This window comes from Xylocopa sonorina, chromosome 5 (genome assembly GCF_050948175.1).
Source record: "Xylocopa sonorina isolate GNS202 chromosome 5, iyXylSono1_principal, whole genome shotgun sequence".
Lineage (NCBI taxonomy): Eukaryota > Metazoa > Arthropoda > Insecta > Hymenoptera > Apidae > Xylocopa > Xylocopa sonorina.
In genome coordinates, this window is record NC_135197.1 from 6,324,819 (window position 1) to 6,348,847 (window position 24,029).

A 24,029-nucleotide genomic window follows, 5' to 3' on the forward strand; every position below is an offset into this window, starting at 1 on the left:
GGATGGAATAAAAAATTCAAAGGGGAGCACCGATTTCTCAATGCGTAACAAGGCCGAAGGCGTGAAACGCGACGAATCGCGTGCGTGGCGCAAGCCGGAAACGCTTCTCGCTAACGCGCCAACAAATCTCTCGCGGGACACCTTTTACGCTTGGAAGACGGTTTACGAGGACGTGTAACTAGGTATCTTCTGAAATACAGCCACGGACCACGGATCCTCTCGGCTATTAACGGCAGGGGTACACCGGATACCGGGAATAGGGGCGAAAGGGATCGAGAGAAAGCACCGTGGGGATAATAGATTCGCTTTTATCCGATTATCGTCGCTGGTCGAACGAAAAGAATCATCGTTGTCGCGATGATAGTGATTACGAGCACGAGGTCGACGATCACGTTGCTCCCGGCGACGAGTCGGTCTAATAGGAGCGACGCATGGGAAATTGATTATGGACCTGGCTAACTGCGAACAAGAATGAAACGCGGAGAAAGGAAGCATTTATCGTACATCGTGGAAACTCTTCTTCAGTCGCGATTTCTATATCGAGCAGAAAACTAGTTTCACGTGCGATGAATTCGAGTAAATAAAATTATTCGGAGGTTCGATACGGATTGAGTTACAATAGCTTAGCGTCAGTCAGAGGAATGGAAATTATTTCGAGTAAATTCAGTGATTAAAAGAATAATTTCATTCAAACTTTTCTAGGCTGAACGGTAGTTTCGCGTGCACGAACCTAATGCGCGTGCAAAACGAAGCATTAAAATTACACGATACGTCTTTATTTTTTCCTTGATATTGATTAAAGCGAAAAGAGAATATGAATGGATAATATTCTCGAGTGTACAATCTTATCGTGTGCCCGTAATTGCGTACTTATGCATTCGCGGGTTTCACTATTTTTCTTGTCCTGGTATTTATGCACGTGAGAAGTCTTCCCGTCCCCCGGCTGCGAACTAAATTAACGGATGTGTGTTTTACCGCAAAGGAAGAATTTACATAGCGGTTAATTTGACGTTTAATTATTGAGACGATAATTACGGGAAGCCCGTAGTAACGTGGAATTCATAATGATCGTTCCCGATGATTTATAACACTTGTTGTAATTATCTGCGGATTCTGTATCGAGTCAACGAGTTTCTTGTTTCTTCTTTCGTCTCGTTGCTGAGAAATTTTGCATTCGAATTTTTGTTCCGTTTTAGAAGAAGTATTATTAAATAGGCAATCTTCCGTTAAAGACAGTATCAAACGCGACGAGTCTACGAACCTGTAGAAAATTTTTAGCGACACGAATTTATTACGTTGTTAAATACGGCCAGCAGTATGTACAAAATTTGAGCCAAATTAGTAACACGGACGTGCTGCGCTGTCTTAGACAGCGAACAAATTTCCTACGTGCGTTTGGAACGTGTATATCAGGACAGTATATTTATTTAGAATCTGAATTATCGATTGCAATTTACTATAATTTACAACTGGTAATTTTTTCGTCCAATCTCCGGCGTTTACCATAATTCTTTATAATTCTTAATATACACATTCATTCTTTTTATAATTTCCCTTAACACTCATTAAGTTCATCCGTCTCTGCCCCTCTCTTAATTGGTCTATATCTTAGCCAGAATTCGATCGCAATTGCAGTAGCACAGCTTTGGAGACATCGCTGAGATTTCCGTACTTGTTCCCACTCGTACGTCCTGTTTGTTATTATTGGAATGGTCCACCTAGTCGTGTTAAGAGGACTGCCAAACTTACCTGACACTCGTGGAGGTAATTAGAACTTCCTCTCTCTGTCTCGCGCGGTCTCTCGCTTTTCGCAATGACCTCGCAGTATCCACTGGCGTGTGGAAATTTGCTCGTGGTACCACTAAAAGTCTACGATGCCCGTTCTCTCGCCGGTATTACGTGATCTTCGAGTGTTTATTTCTTCTACGTGGTTCCAGGTATCCCGTGATAGACAGTTCGATTAAAGACCGGATGATTCAGGGCTGGGAGAGACGCTCGAAAATGGCCGATTCGGCGAACGTTTATTTTTTATCGTCCGCCTTCTTTCTTTGCTTTCTTTTCTATTCGGGAGCGCGAGCAGTTTCGTTTCGACGTAAAGCACGGTGGCTGATGAGGAGCAATTGTTGCGAGGGCTGTGGATAACGTTCTTCTACATTTTATTGCGTTAATAAAATGCGTTATATACAATGTAATTAATTACTCCGTTCAAACATAATCTTTCTTTTTAATAGCCCACCAAACTTTCTCGACTTGTAAAATTGTTACTCGTTCGCTTATAATTTATATCTCGTCCGCAATATATTCGATAAGTAACAATCGAGTCTCCTGTTCCAGGCAATCGACAGAAAGTGCAGCCGATAGCCACGTCGAATCGCACGGAGAGCAAAGATGTCCGCGCGAGCACGTTACCAAGAAGACGAGGGGACGTCAGTCCGGTCGTCTCGACGCCACAGAACAGCCCCAATCGACAGAGTCCAAGGACGTCAACGCCGAGCGTCGACAGCGCCGTTGGTTCCGCGGAAGGCTTGGGCGTACCTCAGACCGGAAACATCGAGGAGATCCGACCGAGGAGCGATGGTTCCGACAGTCTGGCGACCTCCAGTGCCCTCACCAGTCCGGAACCACCGCTTCCGGAGATCAACGAGCCGCGAATCGATATGGTGCAAGCAGACGTGCCTCCTATCGAGATCGTCACCACCGAGCCTGTTTTTCCTCTCGTTGAAAACGCTCAGATCGAGGAAACCGTGCAGAAAGGTAAGCTACTCTATCAACTTCCCTTAAAGCAACGAATTCCTCAAGGTAATTAAAAAACAGGGCGTTCGTAATCAATCGTAGTCCCATAGAAGTATCTGTCGCGTTCAAGCATTCCGAATTCCGACAAACGACACGCGAAATGGAAACGGAAGCGAGGAACGGGTACCGCGAAAGTGAACGATCACCCGCAACGCGGAAAACAGCTGACACAGCTCGCGCTCCTCCCATGTAGCAACAGTTTGTTATTCGGGCGATTTCGTCGGTGGGAATTGGCAGCATAATATTACTAAGTCCGACATCCTCGCAGCTTGTAATTTCAATTTAATGACTTTATCCGTGCCAGAATGGCGCGTTCGCCGTTCACCCTTCCTCTGCGCGCACCGTCGCGCACGAGCGTTCGTTACACGGCTCTGCCTCTTATCAGACACGCGGGCACATCTTAATAGAGGAACGTTTTCGGGAGGGGCACGCGAAAGATTCAACGACCCGCGGGTCCGCTCTTAATTATCGGTTATCCGTTGACACGTTTATGGGAGCATCGAGTGGCAAGAATTAGGAATCGCTCGTTGAAAGTCGGCCGGGTGTCCGGTGATGTATTGGGGCATCGGAATCGAACCGGACGAGCCGGCCAAATATTTTCGCCCGTCCGTACGTGGTGACGGGCAGGGAAAGAAGGACTATTTTTGGTGCACCGGCAGGAGTACGCGGGTACAAAGGTGCGCCCAAGTTTCCACTTTATTTCGCGTGCCTCTATTTTCGGAACGGCGGGTGCCAGGGTCGAAATAGAAATTTCAACGTCATCGAGTCCTACCCGTCTTCATTGATGATTTTACGCCTGTTCTACCCGTCCACGGAGCTACCTGAACGTGGCGAACGCACCAGCGGCATCCGTCTGCCGTGATTCGCCATGAAAACGGCCAAGGGGACGCTAGGGGAAACTGAGTTACTGCTTTTCTTGCGATCTCTCGTCTCACTGTTCTTTCTATTTATCGGGGAAGTTAGGTAGGCTCGCGTTAGTCGCGCGTCGTTAAAGCAGACGGCTAATGGTTATCCTCCGTACTCAGCGTAGCGGTTCTTTTTTAACCGTGTTATTTATCCCTGCGCTCGCTTCGATTAGGCTCGATAATCTCGGAAGGCAGACGTTCCCTTTGATTCGCTCGACCAAGTAATCTAATTCCCGAGAGGTCGTATTCCTCGAGAAGCGTTACGCGTCTGTCGATAATTCGAGTATCTGAATTCCTCGATGTCAACCGATGGCGGCGAAAGAACCCCTCGCCTTTCAATCTCCCCGGGAGAGATTCAATTTGTTCGTTACATTTCCTCGTCCGTGGCAGCCGGCGAGGTTAAAAATTGAAACGAGGACGATCATTTCCTGCAGAAAGTAGGTTGGAGCCCCACGAGGTGATAATAACACCCCCGCCCGAGGAGCCACGGTTGAGTCAAGCCAGCGAGGGTAGCGAGGCGGCGAGCGAGGCACCCTCCGAGGCGTCGTCGCCGTCTGGCAAGACGAGGAGGTACCGCGGGGACACCAGCAAAAGGAGAAAGGGCGTGTACATAACCCAATGGCCGGAGTCCTTGGACACCGACAGGAACAAGCTGTCAGCTCAGAGCAGCGAGGAAAGAGACGAGCCACCTGCGACGCCCAGCGACCTCTCCGACTGCGAGGGCCACACGCCTAGAAGGTAACACGAGAACGAGCACGCTGATATATCGGAATAGAATGCAAATAGACCCGAAGCGGCTGTCCAGGGACAGACGATTTAAGAGGAGGGAACGTCGAGAGACGTGGATGTTTGCTTAACCCTTCGATGACCGATGGGACATCCAGGGCTCTCACTCGAAATCCCGTACCTCTTGCTGTATTAATTTACATTGAACGAACGAGAGGAGAGATTTAAATCCCTTGGCTAGTTGATACGTTTGCAGACACGTTTCCAAAACTCGCTCGGTAATTTTAATATCGATACCATAGTGACTGGAAAATGGAGTGCAGCTCCAGTACAGTAACAGTTACGAAACTTAATTTGAGATTCGAGAAAGTTTAAAAGAATTGAGGTACAGAAGGATCTGCAAGGTATCGAGAAATTCCAATAGCAATATTCTCGATTAAAGCGAGAACCTGTCGAGAACGAATTGAACTCGAGCAGCTACCAGACGCGATCGAATTCTAATTTCATTCTCATTTATTCAGGTACAGCAAGAGGCCTCTCCGCGGCCCCTACGGGCAAATGCTCGAGGCGGAAATGGCGAAGCCACGGACCACCGACATCTCTCTCGAGGAAGGTCTTCGTCCTCGTAGAAAAGTTTCCGCGAATCTCTCGTACAACACGAGCTCGAATAACAGCAGCTCGGAGCCGCCCACGCCTTGCCATCATAGAACCACTTCCAGCCCGAGCAAACTCGAAGGCCTTCCGGGGCCAAGCCCCGAACTACTCGCGGAACTGCTTCGAGGATCGTCCGAGAGGGTGGCACGCGCACCGGCGCACCGAAACGTGAGTACAACTAAATTCAATATGCATTACGCGTTGCGCTTCGCGGGGGTGTATGCGAAAAGAAACGCGAGGGGGGCGGCGTTCAACGTCGTCGAGGATTATTTAATGCGACGCAAGTCAAATTCCGAGCCATTAGTCGAATGAAGATAAATAAGCGTGCCTCGCGGCCCGAACAACTGCCCTACCTTTATTATCTGAAACTCCATTATTTGAATACCATCGAGGCGCGCTGTTTTCCGAACGTCCGACTGTTTGCACGGTTCTATCCTGCGCGAAATTGCGTTCCGTCTTGGAGTGGAGCTCGACCGTGAGAGATCGAGAACGGATGCTGTCGTTGAATAATCGTGGACATCGAGCGCCGGAATTATTTTCATCTCGCGAGACGTACAATTATGTTATCGACCCGACATTGCCTTTAGCACGCGGAGAAATGGAAGATTCCCAATGATCAAACGCTCGAAGGGGCGCAGCAAAAGTTTCGTCACGCCCGTAACAGAATCGTCAAACAACTATGAACGCTCTACAAATTTCCTGCGCGTTTACCAGCGATATTCTCGTTCCCACAGATATCTAAGAGCTTCTTCGCTCACCTAAAACATAGTATATGGATAGATACTTTCACCAATCGTTTAAGGAGCAAAAAGGAGCGGCTAAATTGGCTCCGGTTTTTCATCTCTTATTCGACTCGGAATCTCAGCGAATGATAATCGCATTTCGCGTAAAGGGTATTCAGGAACGAGACGGCGATGTAATGACGAGCTAATCGGCGGATCGATTAACGAGGCCGCCGGCAGTAAAAACAAAAGGGTAGAAGCCAATGCTCTCGAGCGAGTCAAGAGCACCGCGATTGATCTTATCTCGGCGTCGTATCTCTGGCGGCCTCTTGAGCGATCTTCACCGTCGCTTGTAACATCTGGCGACGAATTTAAAAGCCGGGGAACGGGATGCTCCGCTCTCGTTCCCGCTCCGAATTGGTTCACGCGACGATTCGTGTAACAGAAATACCGATCGTTGCTCCGATTCAACGTTTGATCTCGGGGAAACGTCGTGGACTGACAGGTGATCGCGTTGAAATACGCTTGACGAGTGCTCGGACGGTTGAATCGCGGCGAAGCACACACCGCAGCTCCCTCTAATTTATATGGGAAATTAAACCGGCCACATGCTTCGAACCGAGAAAATAATTCAGATATCCGAGAGGGAAATATTCCGCGAACGTGTTCCTTCTTGGAATATTTAAAATGGGCTATGTTAATACAAGTCCGTCCGTCATCGTTTTCAAACACGCAACGACGGTTCTTACAACCTTCCTGCTAGTCGCGAACAAGTAGTTTACGTCGCGAAGAAGAATCACGAGGCTGCGCCATCTCGGATCGCTATCGAATCTCTTCCTTAAATCTCTTCTTCTTGCGCGTTCACGCCGCTCGAAAATCGCTCGGAGATCCGAGTGTCGCTGAAAGAAAACGGGAAAACTGTCCGCGGAGTGATTCGAGGCAGACGCCTCCAGGCTGGCGGTCGAAACGTAATCTAATAATAATGTACGGTCATATTTCTGGGATGAGTTGTTGGTGGTTTGGCCAGTGCACTCGAGGTTAGCATAGTGTCCCCTTGATTCTGGCTCGGCGGGGGCGTGCACAGGTGGATATTCCTGGCCTTAGGTGTACCTGGGGACCGATCAGCCTCTACCGGCTCACCGTGGACGGAGGATGGCGCGGTGGAGTTTTTTTTTTTTTTTTTTCACTTCTCTTCTCTCACGCAACCCGACCTTGCTCGGTGCACATCGACACAGGCGGGTTCAACACGCGCGTGAACGCGAGTAAGTTCATCCCCGCTTTTGTGTAACGTCGCCGCGAGGGTCCGACGAGGCGAGGGGGATGCTGGGTCGATGCTCTTTCGTTAATTAAACTCCTCTTCGTGGCCGGGTGCGTTTCCCTTTGAACAGTTTTTGGGAGGCAATCTCGTAGGAAGACGCGTAGGGAGTAGCGTTAAATGGCAGACATAATTTCGGTGGTAAATTAAACGCGTGACTTTGATGGTTAAGCGGCTGATAGGCTCCTTCTGTAATAACTGGCTATTCTAATTTACCGCAATTTAGCCAAGAATTTATTGTTGGTATTAATTGCTTTTCTTATTGTCTTCGTTTCAAGTTCAACCGTGGCGCGCATCGCCGTTCGTTTCTAATGGTCCGTCGAAATAGAGAACGGAGATATAATAAGAAGGGTTATTCATAATTGCAACACGTTAGTTGTCCTTATTCTAAATCTGCTGAACGAGTGGGAGCTAATGGACAGGAATATATGATTCAGCCTCTATGGTTTATTCGCGTGTTTATTTTCTCGTTCGATCGATCCTTCTTATAGTTCTCTAGGAAAGATCGCGCGTTTGTCTCGCGTTAGAGTCGAACGCTGTGGCAGAATTTATATCTACTTTCGCTATTGTCCCGGGTAGAGATTTTCTATTAACAAGAGGAAGACGCGGGAGCTTTTAACGTTATTTATTTATCCGCTGCTCCTTTTCTTTTAGATATTCGCGAAAGACACGGTCTGCGTCAATCGTGTCTATCGTCAGGAGCACAATTGAAACCAATCCAATTGCACCCAGTGTTGTATCCCATTGTTGCTATCTTTAACTGAAGTGCGGCCCGTTTCGTACCTTCGTTCGAACACAGAGAAAGTCGGACCACGGTGCTTTCTAAGATTTCATCATTTTTCCGTATAATCGTCCGCGAGCGGTACCCGAACGAAGACTTTCACGAAGCTCGTGCAGACAATGAGGGAGAAACGAATTAATTCACGGCTGTATGCCAGCTAATAGCCGTTTAATCTCCCGTGCATCCACCGTTTAGTCCCATAATTTGCCGGATTGCCATTTCATTAGCGTGCCTTTATGCCCCTGGAGGAAAGCTAGGCGGCAGTAAATAGATGGGAGCCGGTTGGTATGTTCGAAGAACGAGGAAAAATACATTTTCAGAACGTAAGCGTTCGTGTACACGTAAACGGCGTACACGCGAACGGAAATTAGTCACCTCGGAAGAAAGCGCGCTTTACACGCCGTGAAGTAAAGCAGAATCACTTGTGACGCGGAACAGAGGACCTTCGTTTTCTTGTGAAAACTCGCGAATAAACCCGGGGGCGATCGTTGCAGAAAGAAACAGAATCCTTTGTACGATGCCCAGGCGAGTTCATCGCATCGAGAAGTATGATTCGCTGTTTACTACCGCGACATCGCGGCATACGAAACGTATCGGAACGTTTATGAGGACAAGGTATTTTAACACGCGAACGGAATGGGAATTTTTAGATGTCACGTCGAGCGAGAGGGGGAGGGAGGAGAAAAAGTAAAGCGAAACGGTTGACATCCCCGTGAAAATAACGCTTGTTCGGCTGCATGAAATACGGCGAGAGATATTATTATGTGAGAACGCGTCGAATTTCTAGCCGAAAGATCGCTAAGAAAACATATAAACTAACACGAGTTGAAAATAGCAGTGCCACGGATAAACAAGGATATTTTTGGCCGGATTCTTTATCTATCGTCTGATGTCATCGGTTTTAGGTCGGTATTGCGTAGATTTCTAGGATTTCATGAATGAATCGCGGAACATACAATGCCACGCCGCCCTGACGTTCACGCGAACGTGACGTCGGATGCCCACGTAGATTCCTGAATAATTTATAGCGATCCTCGGTCTTTATCGTTTCGCGAACTCGCTGAACATCTACCCTTCTTCATTTCGTCACCAAATTTCTATCTTCTTTCTCTTCGAAGTAAAACGAAAGGAATTGAGACATTTGAACGCACTTAGATACACTTGTCTCTACGTGTAACATTGAAACGCAATGCAGCGAAAGTTTTTCGCTGAACAAAAGTTGGATTTAAATATCGATCGTTTATCAGGGATCGACAATGCGGGTGGTTCTCACGAGAACCAAGTAAACGGAAAACGGGCCGCGTCGAGGGTGTTCAACAAACGCGAATAAAATGCCCGAAAATTGGGAGGCAGAAACGCTGGCGCAGACTAAACAAGCGTCCTCGGAATAAATATAGGGCCGGAGACGTTAAAAAAGTATAAAATAATTCAATGCTTCACGGTACATCTTGCAATAAACGCAGGAATAACAGTACATCATTTTGTTGGCCACTTTGTTCGCACTGACAAATTGTATTTTGCATCCACGCTGCCTGCAGCGTGTTGCATATATAATAACGCGACGACACGTAGAAAAACGTTTCTGATATTCTCTACGTACGAGAACGATGCGAGGTACTCGAAATAGTTGATTGGCACGAGGAAAATGTTTGTAACATTATTTTTAAGGAGTATTTGTTATTCTAGCGAATTATACCGCCGAGTGATTTGTCGTTTGTTTTGAGGAAAATCTTATTAATTCTCCGGGAATATTTATTACTCTAATATTAGATTAAGACGCGGTAAGTTTCGCTTTGAGATCGATTTAATTTGAATTAGGGAAAGAGGGATGGTTTGAGAGAATTTAAAATTCTAAACACTCGGTTAAGTCTTATTTCGTATGTGCATAATAATTTTGCACTAACTTTTCGTTTTAAAGCGAGCTTTGTACAGAGATAATTCAAACGCACTGTTACCTGATAACCTTAAATCATCGTCGCAACTGCGATCCCTTCGGTTACGCGACACTTTGTTTCCACTTCTATCTATTTAAGTTTAGCTAAATGGTTCGTTCGTACATTATCGCGAAACTGTTTCATATTCGCGCATTAAACGCAGCATCAAAGATGGCCAGATATCAAAGGAACTTATTAACGAGCGACAGAGACATCCTTGCCGAGAGAAATGAGTTATTCTCGGTAGACGTCCTGCGGAAATAGTCGACCACGTGTTAACTCTGCTTGGCGCAGGTGTGAACTTCCGGTGTCACCGAACAGGCTCGCGAGAACACTCGTGCGAATAGATTTCCGCGAATAACGTAACTAAATTGCGCAATTTTATGAAATAAGATCAAATTAACTTTTAGGAAGAGTGCGATTTATTTGTAGCGGTTTGCGTTTTGTTGACATAACTTGGAAGAGTTTGGAACGACCATGGCCATTTATTAATAACATATTATCCGGGATGACATATTTGACGTTAGCGATTGCACACGTTTCACGCGATAAATGCGTCAAATTAATAATGTTTGCGAACATCTTGTATTCGAGAAAGTATACTATTCAATACGAACACGTAGTGACATCCCTTCAAAACTACGCGTTTCCGACTAAAGCTTTACGCGGCGCAGATTGCGTATCGCATCGTGCTTAATCGAAGACCATCGTATAAAAACTAGCATCGAAAGATCACCAAAGTATCCCTAAAAAAAAAAAAAAAAAAACAGAAAGGAGACAACGACCCAACAACGACCAACAAGCAGCACTAAACACCCACTCGAAAATCAAGCATCATTAAATTCCACTCGAATGGCGAGAGCAAGCGAATCACGGCCATGAATCTCACCCCTTCGCCGTCCGCTCGACCTCTCCGCCCTCGTTCCGAATACTCGTCACGCTCTGTCACCCTCCGCGCGATAAAACGAACCGTGAACGCGGTGGTTGCGCGGGCCTACGCGGCGGCTCTCTCAGTCCAGATCGAGAGGACCACTGTGCAAGGTCGTAATGATCGTAATTCGCGATGACTTCCCGCCCGTTCGTCCCGGAAACGCGATTACGGCTGGCCGCGATTGTCGCGCGCGCGGCACGTTCGGTCCCGATTTGCAAGGCCGGCACGGTTCGGTCCACCGGCGGCAGCTTCCCTTCCTGGGACAAGGTCGGCCGCGCGACGCCGGCGAACCTCCTCTCGGACGGTCCGGAGCAGGGTGCACGGGCGCGCGCGTGTAATCCACGTGAGATCACGCGCCGGCGCTTCTGGAAGCGAGACACCCGCCTCTCTTGCTCCGCGGGGCGGTCGCCTATTCTCTTGGGCATCGATCAGCCTCCGGCCGTGGTTGTGCGACGGGTCGCCAGTTTCAGGCGTAACGCCGTGTCTCGCTGGTGTACCGCGAGGAACCTCCGAGCTTTCATTCGTAAGCCACCCCCGGTCGAGTTTGCCGCTCGATCGCCGTGTCCGGCTCCGTCGCTCGTGTCACGTGCCTGCAACCCTCGATCGAGAGTATCGGTTAATACGCGAACGGTGACGAGGGAACCGTCGAGTGGCCGGATCCGTGACAACCGGATAACACTGTGCCGGGAACGCGCGTATAGACACTCGATGTGACGTTTCGCGCGAGCAAGTGAGAAAGAGAGAGAGAGAGAGAGATCTCGTATGTTCGTGTCCTCGTGGCCAGGCTGGTCCGGCCTCGTTAGATCGTCTCGAGTCACGTGTGAGTTTATTGAGAATCGCTGGAAGAATGGCAATCGACGGGAGCTGCTCGATAGACTAGTTGGCTGATCGTAGCGTTTTTATTGGAGTCGGGAGTTACGATTGATTGGCTCGAGGTTTGGGAGTTGTAGAGTTAGTTGGTGAAGTTGAGAGGGAGAGAGAGGGAGAGAAAGAGAGAGAGAGAGAGAGATGGGTTTTGTTTGGTTCATTTGGTATGGTGTAGCTTGATGGTATGATCAGCGAGAGAGAGGAGGTACGAGTAGAGTAGCATGTAGAATGGAACGTCTGGATCGAAGGGTACTTTGCGATGAACGTTTAGGCGATTAGAAAAATCCAGGAGCTTTCGATAACGTTGCTGGTAGCGGGTAGAAGTAATACTATCGCTGGCGTACGAACTGCATATTTGCTAGTGCATCACGTAAGCTCAGCCGCCACTTCTATTTACTCTCGATTCTATTCGGATCGCCGCGTACCACTTGCTGCTCTCACGATCTAAGAAACGTAGAGAATAATCGTGTCAGTGTTGGTGGCCGCATGAACAGCTCTGTGCAGCTCTTTAACAACGCGTTACACAATATCGTTCGACGCGGAATATCCGACTGTCGATTCTAATTACCGTGAATAATTTAATCAGGGTCGATCGCGATGGGACGTTAATTGCGCGCGTTAAATCTTTTGACGTTCGGTAAATAAGGCGCGTTGTTCCGGTGTTCCGCAACGACAATTGCCACGTGACGGCTCGTCTTTTAGTTCTTCTAATCGGCGGCAATCGCATAAGTACCAGACGATGCTCCTGATATTTAGCAAAGGTCAGGAATTAACCTTTGGTTTGGAATTGCTTGAACGGGATTAACGGGTAGCTCCTTTGGAATATTAAAACTTGTATTATCGCGTAAATAGCAGAAGTCAGCATTTCCTAGAATTGATAGTGCCAACTGGCATATATTATAAGCAACGAAGCTGCTTAGAAAGTATAATTTATCGATCAATATATCCTGCTCGAATGTAGAACGCGTACCACTGTTTTATTGTAAATTCTCTTCGTTTTTCTATTCCTCGGGTACGTTCTTCTTTTTTAATTTCTCTCCTCTGGTGGGGTTCTATAGCGCGCGACAAACAACGGGACGATAACGCGAGCGATAGCGTACAAGGGAAGAATAAAAAGGTCAAAGAGTGTGTTTCAGCCTCCCTGTCTTCTGCGAAAGCTCCTTAGCTGTAAGCTGCTGCGTTCGACGGAGCTATCGTTGTTTAATGTCACACGGACGGGAACAGAGTCGCGCAATAAATAAAAATCATATGTGCGACAGTGTGCGCTGTCGCGCGATCTATAGCTAGTAAACAAAATTTTTTACCCAATTTATAAATAATCCAGGATAAAAAGGATAAAAATAATCCGACGAAGGTTGATCAACTTCCAGTAAAGCAACGTGTTCGATAAAAGGGATAGAGCTTCTCGAATTAGCTCGCACGCGTTTGTTATGCGCTACTATATCACTACCATCGAACGGTGAAGTAATGGAAATTGTTCCCGCGCGTGTCTTTGGAAAAAATTTCGAGGAAATCAATTTCAAGCAATACTGCTTCTCCCGTTAAGTGAATTTACTTTTTACGGGAGATAAATAACGGACCTCTCGGCTCGTTTAATTGATACAGCAAACGTTAGATTATGAGACGGAGCTCGAGGCAGTGACGAGAATGACAAGACAGGCTGACAGTAATAGACGGTATCACGGATCTCGGATTCCATCGAGAAGGAAACGCGTATTTCCTCGTACATTATACTGATTTTGTAGAAGGTAGACGTAGCCTTGCATCAACATCAGCCAATCTGCTTTCACAACGTCGCGTTTCTCTATTATTGATTTAATTTCACGTGAGAACGCATTTCAGCTCTAAGATCGCCAAGGACCTCCTATTACCATGTTACACGCGTGCATACGCGTTGCATTTGTTCGCGGAACATTTAATGCGTCGTTGGTTACGCGTATGCACTAGACTCCACTTGTTATTCACCGCTTAAAACAATAATCAAGTACATATTACTCGTTCTTAATCGAAGACCTAGAACTCTCCCCAATTCGATAGCAATTTTTCTTCCAATTTTTCTTGCCATGAAAAAAAAAAAATACATAAATCAGCGATCTCGATGATTATTTTCCGTACGATTCTCGCGCGCGATCGCGCACCCCCAATGTCGTCTGGAGAGGTGTCCCCTGATGCGTTTAAAATCCCGTATCCGGTCCGGCGGGCGTCGAGGAGACGAAAATCAGGTCTTGGGATCCGCTCGAATGTAATCGGTTCGGTAATCGTGCGGAATGGACGAGTTCCACGGCGGGAAAGAAGGACAGGCGTTGGAGAGCGAGAAAGATGGAAAGGGGAGTTTGCAAGCTCACGAGGGGGGCCCTGAGTCAGCTCGCTAAATATAACGCGGCGTGGAAGAACGGTGGTACATGCGCGACGTGTTCGACGTATGATCATCCAGCACCGAAGTGTGAAAGCTCCGCGTGAAAACGGCGAAACTCGCCGGACGTGCGGACCGCGAGCATTTAAAGTGGCACTGCTGAATCACTGTGAGGGAGAAACGCTCGAGCGAGAACGCGGGGCGGTTTTCGTTTCGGATCTGACCCACTGATATCGTACGATTCATCTCTATCTGTGCGACTAAATTGAAAGAGGGGAACATTGTTTTTTAATCATTTCTCATTGGACAGTAAGATGGGTGGCATAGCATTTCACGTTTTGGTATTAGAGAACGATCTGGGTTATAATTGGAAATTACTGTTCGGTGGTTGTAACGATGCGACTCTATTCCGAGATTAATCGCCTTATTAATAATTCCCGTGCGCTGTGCCACCAAGAAAATGTTAATCCGATAAAACCGACGCTGGGATAAAACGAACGATGCTCGCGGCTGATAAGGAGGGGGGATTTCTGATCGAAGGAAACCTCCTTTTCTCACGTCGTTAACTTTTTCCGATATTGCAACTCTTTCGCGTTTGTAACCGGATATAACTTTTACACGATTCACGGTATTTTTAGTGGGACACGGGTGCGACGGGCAAATGGATCCCGGTGGCGATCCTCCGCGCGAGTAGCCGAAGAAATAAGAAAGTTTTATTAAAAAGAAGATTACCTCCTCTCGACGGTATTGTCGCCATTGCTGGTAACTCGTTGTAATTACTCCAACGCGTTCTACGCGTAACTATTCCAAGAGTTGAAGGGAAAGGTCATCTTTGAAATTATTTTCCCAACGAGATGGCCTCCGCTTAACACACTTAGTTACTCTACCAGAAGAATAGTTATAAAACGAACCCTTTCTTCTTTCTAGTCCTGTGTGAAGCCAACAAACTGTCTGCCTTTAACTTAATCACGTCAAAGACATTAATAGGAGCAAATAAACACTTTGCGAAACCAGTGAACGGGATCATGCCTTCGATTGCTCATCCCGGCCGTTAGATCTTTTCTTTCCCCGGTCGAGAAAATACGCGGCGATCGGACAAAAGTCGGCGTAAACGATCAACGAACGATCTACGATGGGACTCCGATGCGGGGTGCCGGACTGATGCGCGATTACAGTAGCGAAACCGTATCGAGGGATCGGCAAAAGTGGTAGAAGAGGATGACGATGAACGCTGATCGCAAGCTCATCAGCCAGCCGTCGGTGGACAGCGAAAATAACGAGCGTGTCAGCGCAGACCGCGTGGGTAGCTTTCCTTTTCATGCTTACACGAATCCGCCACCCAAACACCGTACGCACAACCGCGTATCGCCTCCCGACCATGTGCTCGTCCCGTTTCTTCACGGCGGCACGCACTTTTTCACCTACCATCAGTCACTCCACGCGGAAGCGTGCACACGGCATTCGCCGGATAAATTGTTTAACGGGCGGTTCAGAAACCTTTTTTTGCCGCTCGATCTGGCCGCGTTACACCGCTCTTCCGTCTTCGTGAAATTGCATTTTATTGCCCGCCGGTACGCGTGGGAAGTTGCGTAACTCGTTGCGCGGAGGATGGGGAGTATTTGTCGAGGGGACGAGCCGAACTGCGCCAAACTTTTTTCGAGAAATATTTGTTACAAAGACGTTTAAGAGGGAACGATGAAGGGATGGAACAGACTGCTGCTTCTACGCTTTTGCGGGATTTCTTTTTCGTTTCGTAGATACAAGTAGATTTTAATTAAAATTTTTTTTTTTTATTAGTCTTTGCTATTTTTCTTCTTTTTTCTTGCAATGCTAGAGAAGTAAGAAGAGATGCATAGATTGGCATTATAGACGCAACGTGCTAGTCATTCGCAACACGTCGCATAAACAGACGAAATTCTACTTGCAAGGGGTTGTAGGTGTACAATAGAGAAACGTCTTTCGAGGACGAGACGAGACTGAGACGTATCTGGACCAGACCTCGACGATGTTGCCCCTTATTACGTTATAATTGCTAATCGCGGCACAATTGTCGGACGTCAGAGCGTAAGATTGCGTCTTACGCGTTACGCAACTGAAAACAGACTTTTTCTTTTAATCGATGTTACGGCGATGCCAACGAGCACGTGAGAGGTACACGTGTTCACGCGATATGTACACGAGCACGTGCGATCTTTATTACGAAACAATAGCTAGATAGTAGCTGATTATTCAATACTTAATAGAACAATAGAGCCAACGAGATTTCGCGTTAATACGTACGTGTATAATTAAAAAGATTTTTTCGATGCTTTCGTTCACGTGCTCGCACTTTTTAACTTAGATCTCTCAAGACGCGAGAGCTTTTTAATTGGAACAATTGTAGCTAAATCGGAAAATAATTTCTTTCTCATTTTTTGGCTAGATCAAGGCGAATTTAATTATTTTCATTGATAAAACTGCCCGACAGATCCAATCTCTGCGGAATGTTACTTATATGTGCGATCTTTGCGTTTTTCAGGACACCAGGACTCACGTAGTCGTGGAGCTATACGATACAGAGCGATCGTACGTGGAGGCACTGCAAATACTAGTCAATGTGAGTAGATCGCCGTTTTAATAAAACTTGCAAATCGATGCGATTCCGCTGCGCGGAATAGCCAAGCAGATTCCGTGAAATTCGGTCCGAGCTTGTGGTTCTATCGTGGATAAATTTGTTCAGCGAATGTTTTTCCCGTATTTTACCAATTAATTCGGTACGTAGCCGGAGAAATATTTGCCTTTTGCGAATATGGGTAATATCGATTGTTAGAGCAATACGCGAAACATCGCCGTTCGCGTTTACCTCGAATCGTTCCTGTTTCGTTTACCAGTAGAGAATATTGGCGAACATGTCGACGGAGATGTGCTTGTCGAAAGTTCTTCGAACATCGAAGCCGCGGCCTTGTTTCTCGTAAACAAGCTCGTTGCCCGTTTATTTACTTCGTACGAGCAAGGATTCCACTCGAGTGATCTACTTCGTGAACAGCTTCTCGTTAAGTTATGCAGCCCCGCATCTTTGGCTTGTTGTTTTCAGGAAACGTGCCATTCAGATTAGGAGCATTTCCCGATAACTTCCCGAAACGATCGGAACAATCCGTTTCAATTAAATAATCTCTTCTCACCGGGCCAGCCTCGATTCCCCGACAATTCCTCCTTGCGCGCGCGCGAATTCTAGAGAATCGTATCGCAGCAAATAAATAAATGATGCGAAAATGGCTTCAGGAAAAAGTGAAACGTGCACGGAGTTAAAGAAATAAACGGAATGATAAATACGTAAAAAAGAAGAAAAAAGAGTATCAGCGTAGGACTTTTACTGCTGTCGGGACTTTAAGAGATCCTATTAAAAGATTAATTAGTTTTCCTAAGAACAGTGTGACAATTTTTTACGGTTAAAGTTGAAGCTCGAGAAAGGGAAAGGTTAAACGTGGAGCTTGAAAATAATGAGAATGTTTCCATTTATTAAATTTCCCCGGAAACGATATCCACGCGTTACCTTTTATTCCAGCGAGCACAAATTAATGTCGAACAACTATTCCCATTATACAACTCGTACTCTCCCTTCGTCCTTTTCGCACGCGTGGATGTCCAAATTCCTCCGTTCTGGTACTTTTAACGAGATACGTCGCGACCTTTCGGTAGACCCTGCGATGGAAGAGCAGTCGTCGTTTCCTTCCTTCGTCGTATGACGTTCAAAGAAACCGCGTCTGCCTCGAGGATTTTTCTTCTATACTCGTTCCTATCGAATGCTAGGGGGCTTCCGTGAATAATGCCCTGTAATTAGTCCGGCGTAATTGCCGTGTCGCCGGTTCGTGACACGTTACGATCACGGAGGGACGACTCGTCATAAACAGTGTTGCGAATCGACGCGTAACCCGGGGTGCAACCTTTGCGATCCTGCGAGCCAGGGTCGCGGCCGATGAAAGGCAAAAGGGAGGCGACTGCTTGGCGAACGGAACATACTGTTACTTTCTGCACGTTGAATTATATTTTATTCTCCAGTATTAAAGTAGAACTCGAGTTCTTTGGTAGACAGCATTTTTTCCGTATCGTTGTAAACATCGTCGAGCGATTATAATTTGAGATAGGTAGATTAAAATTTTTGTAATATTTATTGGAAGTATGGTTTACGCATCTTTTAGATTTTGTATTTCCGTATTACTCGCCCGTGGGCGCGTACGGGTAATATGTAAAAAAACATCGCGGAAAATCGCGAGGCAAATGTTGATTTAAGCATTACCGCGTAGCAAGTAGATGAAACAAATATTATCACCGACGGATTCGCACTCGATATATCCATTGTTAAGCGTGCAAACATTCAATAAACCCGAGCGGCTCGTTTCGTGCGTTATATTCAAAAAGCGGCAGCGTATTAAATCCAAGCTTCGGTTCGCCTTAACGTTCGTCTATTTTCGCGCAACATTTGCATCTCCGCGGACGTCCGCGTCTCCAGACATTCACCGATCCGCCTCGTAAAAAGTTTACTACGGAGCTCGGTGGATCGACGCCGGTCGAGCATCCGTTATTAAAAGGTGGAAGCAATAAAAGACAATACCGTGCCGCGGCCGTATCGATTCTAACGTTAATATCGCGGCGTATAACGGAAACAACGCTCGGTTTCTGCCGGTATATTTATTTTCCGCGATCCAATTTATATGCGCGGGATGAAATTTATCGTGTAGCTTCACGAGGATTATTAAATTCTTCCTTTCGGTACACACGGCGGTTAATCGTGACTGGAAAATCGCAACAGACGTTCGGCCACGTGCTGCGAAACTATATCGACGATGGAGACCGCGCATTGAAAACACACCGTCTATTCTGATGGATGACAAACGGATGAACGCTTGTCTCGCGAACTCTTCTCTCTTTAAACAATTATAGTTACGCGTTCCTTGGACGTCGATCTGACCGTCGAAGAAACTGAAACGCGCGATTGAAACGCAAGCGGTTAAAGTCGACGATAAGCTGGACAGTTTAGCGTCAGCGTGACATTCTACGTAGCGTCGCATACAAATTTGAGGACCCTACCGATCGAACGGTGGACGTTAAAAGTGGCGAGATGAAAGACGAGACTTCCATCGTGAGAATTTTTCCGCACTGATTCACCAGAAGAATTCGAATTCCGCAACAGAGCGCGCGTTCATCCCCGAACGTTTGATTGTCATATTTTATAAACACGACCGGCCACGATGATTGTTGTTCGAACCGAACGATTATTTAGCGACGGCCTTGCCGGGCTGGCCACGCCGCGGGACCCGCGATTTTTCATGTCGTCGCCTCGGTCTAGAAAAATACTAGAAAGGCATCCATCAGGACAGCACAAATAAACCGGTTTCACCGTGAACTTCGATCGCTGCGGCCGATTCTATGCTAACTCGTGGAACGCCAAACGAAGTTAAGAGACGGGAACGTTCTGTTATCAACGTGCAAGCTACGACGAGACAATTAGAGCGGCGAGGAAAAACTTCTTTAATCTTATTACGGGGCGAAGCTGCGATCCAACAAACTTTCAACCCGTGCACGTTTACGGGATACGTTTGCACCGCGGGTGCACGGACCCAAATGCAAATTTTCGCTCGTCTAGTAGAAATCTCGTTATTAGCCTCTTCGTCTAGTAGAAATTAGATCGTTTAATCGGGCAGAATCGGAGATCCATTAACATAGGAGCCGCTAAAAATACCCCGCAGCACAGCTACCCACTCTTCGAAAGTTAAACATCCGCGGAGAACCTTAGATCCAATTGATCACGTCCTTCGGGGCTTCCCCGATTCGATCGATACCCTTGCTCCCTTTCATTCCCGGTGGCTGCTCGACGATCCTACGCGTTCGAACGCGATCCGAGAAACGGTCCCTGTTGTTTATTCACACCGGAAATACAGCTTTCTATCTCTGTGCACCGCGTTGCGCAACTCCACGAAATTCCGTTCCAATCGGTGTAGCGGAGTGCGACGGGGTGTTCTGCAAGCGTAAAAATCTATTTCGCGTTCTATCAACGACCGTTAAGTTATCGTTTATCCGCTTAAAAACGGTCGCGACGCGCGTACTTTTTCATCCCCCGTTCATTCTCGCCCCGAAATAATATATTTTTCCGCGGCCCCGCGAAACGGAATTCAGGGAATCGCGTTGCTGCCGCATTAACGGACCTACCTACGAATTTATTTATGAATCGCGGCGGGGGGAGAGAGAAAGAGAAAAAAATGAGAAGAGAAAGAGAGACGTTTAACCTGAATATTTCGTTGGCAGCTGACACGCAGGAACGAAAGGAAAAATGCGACCGGTTGTGGGACGAAGCTTAGCGGTGTCGGACTTATAATTAACTCGACGTGTTTATATTCCCAGCTGGTAATTAATGTGACCCGCGAATATTTCGAATTTTGACGAAAGAATTAGTTCGCTGGAAACGGGCTGTTTCGGATGGGCTCGAATCGAGAACAATAAGGGCTTGGTATAAATGGTTCGGTCGACAAACGTGCTATCGAGTTCTCCAAATTAATTTTGAGGAACACAGCGTGACAATGGATTATGTTCTAGGTAAAGCTGATATTTTGATTTTTTAGAAATACCTACAGCCATTGAAAAGCCCCGAAAATGCCGGTTTGGTGGACGCAGCGACTGTGGACGAGATCTTTTATCAGGTAAACTTTTTTCCAAATACATAACTTTATACTCCCTCATAATGAGAATATCTCGACATATAAGAGAACGATAGTTGTTCAACGTAACGAGAGAATCGATACAACGATAGAGAAGCGTATTATTCGCGCGTCTGACCGTACACGCAGCTTTCTACTTGCCATAAATTCCGCGAAATCCAGAAGCGGTGGAATTCGCTCGGACAGAAGCGGCGAGCGATAAAAGAAGTTGAATGAAAGTGAAATCTGCTCGCGCGAATTCCTTTGACGCGGTTTACACGATCGATGTTCGGCTGCCATGGCTTTCCAATTAACTTGTTCAACCGTCAGACGGACGCGTACTTTCGCACCTTCGACATCGTACCCGCGTCGCGCCGCGAACAATCGTTCGTTACTTCTTGACCGATCGCGAACGTGGACGCGGAAACGATTGACACGGTATCGCGTCTAATAGAGCGCGGTTAGGTTACTTTGTTATTAAACTTCGTAAAGTGAGACGTCCAATTACCGATCTCGTAAACGCGGCGTTACGATAAAAAGAAAAACGCTCATTATCGATCCATTAAGAGGAACGAGATTACACGTGATGCGGTTTGTTCGAGCGGCGGCCACGTTTTACGAACGAACTGAAACTACGTTAAAATCGAGCACGCTCGTTGGATCCCCGTTACCGCGTTCGAACTTCAGCATTTCGCGTAACGTTGACATTTACCAAATTTCGAACAGTTCTCCTTTGGTAATACAATCTCGAGTGCAAATATTGTACTTTGGGATCGACAAACGTTACGTCGTTCGTCTCCTATTTACTTGTGTGCATCGAGAAAAATTATTTCCAGATTCCCTCGATTCTTAATCACCACGAGGTGTTTCTGGAGGAACTGCGTAAAAGACTGGATACCTGGGAACTCAAGCAGACGATTGGCGATGTATTCCTCGACGTGGTAGGTTCCCGCATCGAAATCTAAATTATTTCATTCGGATATAATTATTATCCGCTACAGGAGGATTATTCTGGCCGATTTAATATAAATTTTAGTGATCGTTCGCCGTTTCTTTGCAGTTCACCAAGCCAGTCGTCCTGGAGACGTACACTCTTTTCCTTGATAATTGGAAGTCCGCGAGGAAGGCGATAAAAACGACCTGCCAAGCGAAACCGGCTTTCGCGCGATTCCTCGAGGTACTACACCGCATTCTCTTTCATTTCCCCTGTCCCAATTAGCATTTTTATCGTCTGCATTGTCGGCCGGCAGCTTCTGTTTAACTCCATTACGTTCCACGGCTCTTTGCTCATATAAATTTCTTAAACAAACCGGCGGAACGTACTCGAGACTATTTTGCAACAGGACGTTCGACCGTAAAGGAAAAAGAGGAGAAAAAAAAACGAAAAAACGCATCAGTATTTCTCGATTCCACGCGCGCGTCACAGCTTTCCATTCGTCTTCGTCGAATCGTAAATAGTAAATCCGATATACCTCGATCGCCCCTTTTCCACATAACAGACAATGGAACGGGAGCACAAAGGAAAGCTGGGGCTGGATCAGTTATTGATCAAACCGGTGCAGAAGATACCGCGTTACGAGCTGCTGATCCAGAGGCTGCTGAAGCACACCGACACCACGCATCCGGACTACGAGCTGCTGCAGGCGGCTCAGAAGGAAGTGCACGAGCTGGTCGTGAAGATCAATTGCACGGAAAGGGAGTCCCTCGAGTGGGAGCAACAGCAAACTACTTTGAGGGAGGTGCAGGCGCTCGTCGAAGGTCTCGCCGGTATCGTGACGAACGATAGGTGAGCTTGCCCTCTCTCTTTATCGCACGACCGGACGACGCGTTCAGGAACGAATTCGAGGGAGGAGGAAATTTGCCCGACGTGCGAGGAATATTTTTAAATCGTAAAATACTTTCGTCTGTACGTGCAAGCTTCGGAGTATTTAAAGGGACAATGTAACACGGCGAGGTTCAAAACGCTCTGGCGAACTAGGATTTTTCTAATTTATTTGTCCTCTGGAAGCTTGTACTTTTTTTCTATACAATTCGCGAGAGAATGTAGGGAAAACGATGGAAAGAAATTGAACGCACGATAGGGGGGCTTCGTCGAACAGCTGCGCGTGAAACCCTGCGTTCGCTTCTTCATTTCATGAACTACTCAACCTTTAAGCGTGCACGGCAGATATCGATTCCCAATACCGATGCGTGTCGCGGTAGAAATTGCTATGAAAACAAAAAGATTCGTCTGAATTGACGCGACTATTTTTGCCACAGAGCGTTCATTCGCCACGATCTGGTCACCATCGCCTCGAATCAAGGGACAAGAAAGGAACGCGCGCTATTTTTATTCTCCGATCTGCTCGTTATCACCAGTATCAAAAGGAGGAGTGGAACTATTAGAAAACCATCGACGTGAGTCCCTGAATTATTATATTTCAATACTCTCCCATTTTACGATTATGCTTGAAACTCTCGATACATTTGTCTTATACTTACACATTTTTCTCTTTCCCTCGCCTACGTGTTTTCCTTCAGAAGTTCCTGCCCAAATAGTCTGGTTGGCCTACTGGAAGCAAACAAGTACAAAATGTTAATGAGAATACCACTGGACGACCTAGAAGTCATGAAAGGTATCGAAAAGCAATTTTAATTCTTGCTTCTAGAGGAATGAGATAAAAAATAATCAGCCGATTAACAGAAATGGTGTCTCCTTATCTTGAACAGCCAAAGACGAGAACCTGAGGCGAATGGCCCGCGAGGTGGACCATCTTCGCGAGGACTGCGCGACGTTGACTCAGCTTCAGGAACTGGCAGCAACGTTGCACGGCGCGAAGCAGCAATTAGAGGATCTTATCAAGGATATGCTGGGACAGGCGCAGCGTCAATTAGCCGAAAGAAACGCGGCGCATTCGCAGTTGGCTTGTCTGGAATTGACGCTCAATACTCAGTAAGTAACGCTTCCAAGTTTCGTCGCGCCTCGCGTCGAGCAATCTGATGAAACGTGCAGGCGGAGAGATTGATTCCCGAACGGTTCCTATTAAACTTTTATCCAGCACGCTTCGGACTCCATACTCCGTAACATGAAAAGCTCTTTCATCGGCCGTGAATCAACCTCGCAATTTACAACGGTTCCCATTAAACGAGCCCCCATTCGTCTCCACGTTCCATTGTGCCATTCTCGGCGAGAAGTTCGCGCGCGTGTATCTTCCCTCGAACGTCATTTAAACCAACAAATGGCGTCGCTGATTAATTCCAACTCAAAGGAGTCCCTCGTACTGTCGAACTTGCGCGATGACAGTTCGTTAAATGTCACCGTTCCGACCCGTTAGCCGTCCAGCCTCACAATGAGTGTCTTTTTGCGGTGGCCGTGCCTCACGTTTTCGATCCACGTG

The 24,029-nt window shown here is 46.9% G+C and overlaps 1 protein-coding gene across 9 annotated transcripts in view; it reads left to right on the forward strand.

The window, feature by feature from the left end:
- Positions 1-24,029, forward strand: part of LOC143423551 (rho guanine nucleotide exchange factor 17) — a 50,889-nt gene that overhangs the window by 19,095 nt on the left and 7,765 nt on the right. For 8 of the 9 annotated variants that reach the window (XM_076894949.1, XM_076894952.1, XM_076894954.1 and 5 more), the window contains exons 6-16: positions 2,335-2,754; positions 4,133-4,436; positions 4,946-5,246; positions 16,500-16,577; positions 20,578-20,655; positions 21,489-21,593; positions 21,713-21,829; positions 22,152-22,438; positions 22,912-23,049; positions 23,173-23,267; positions 23,362-23,584. In XM_076894949.1, coding sequence (XP_076751064.1) covers positions 2,335-2,754; positions 4,133-4,436; positions 4,946-5,246; positions 16,500-16,577; positions 20,578-20,655; positions 21,489-21,593; positions 21,713-21,829; positions 22,152-22,438; positions 22,912-23,049; positions 23,173-23,267; positions 23,362-23,584 — 2,146 coding nt within the window. The remainder of the gene's footprint in view (positions 1-2,334; positions 2,755-4,132; positions 4,437-4,945; positions 5,247-16,499; positions 16,578-20,577; positions 20,656-21,488; positions 21,594-21,712; positions 21,830-22,151; positions 22,439-22,911; positions 23,050-23,172; positions 23,268-23,361; positions 23,585-24,029) is intronic. The other variant, XM_076894953.1, reaches the window with a different exon arrangement.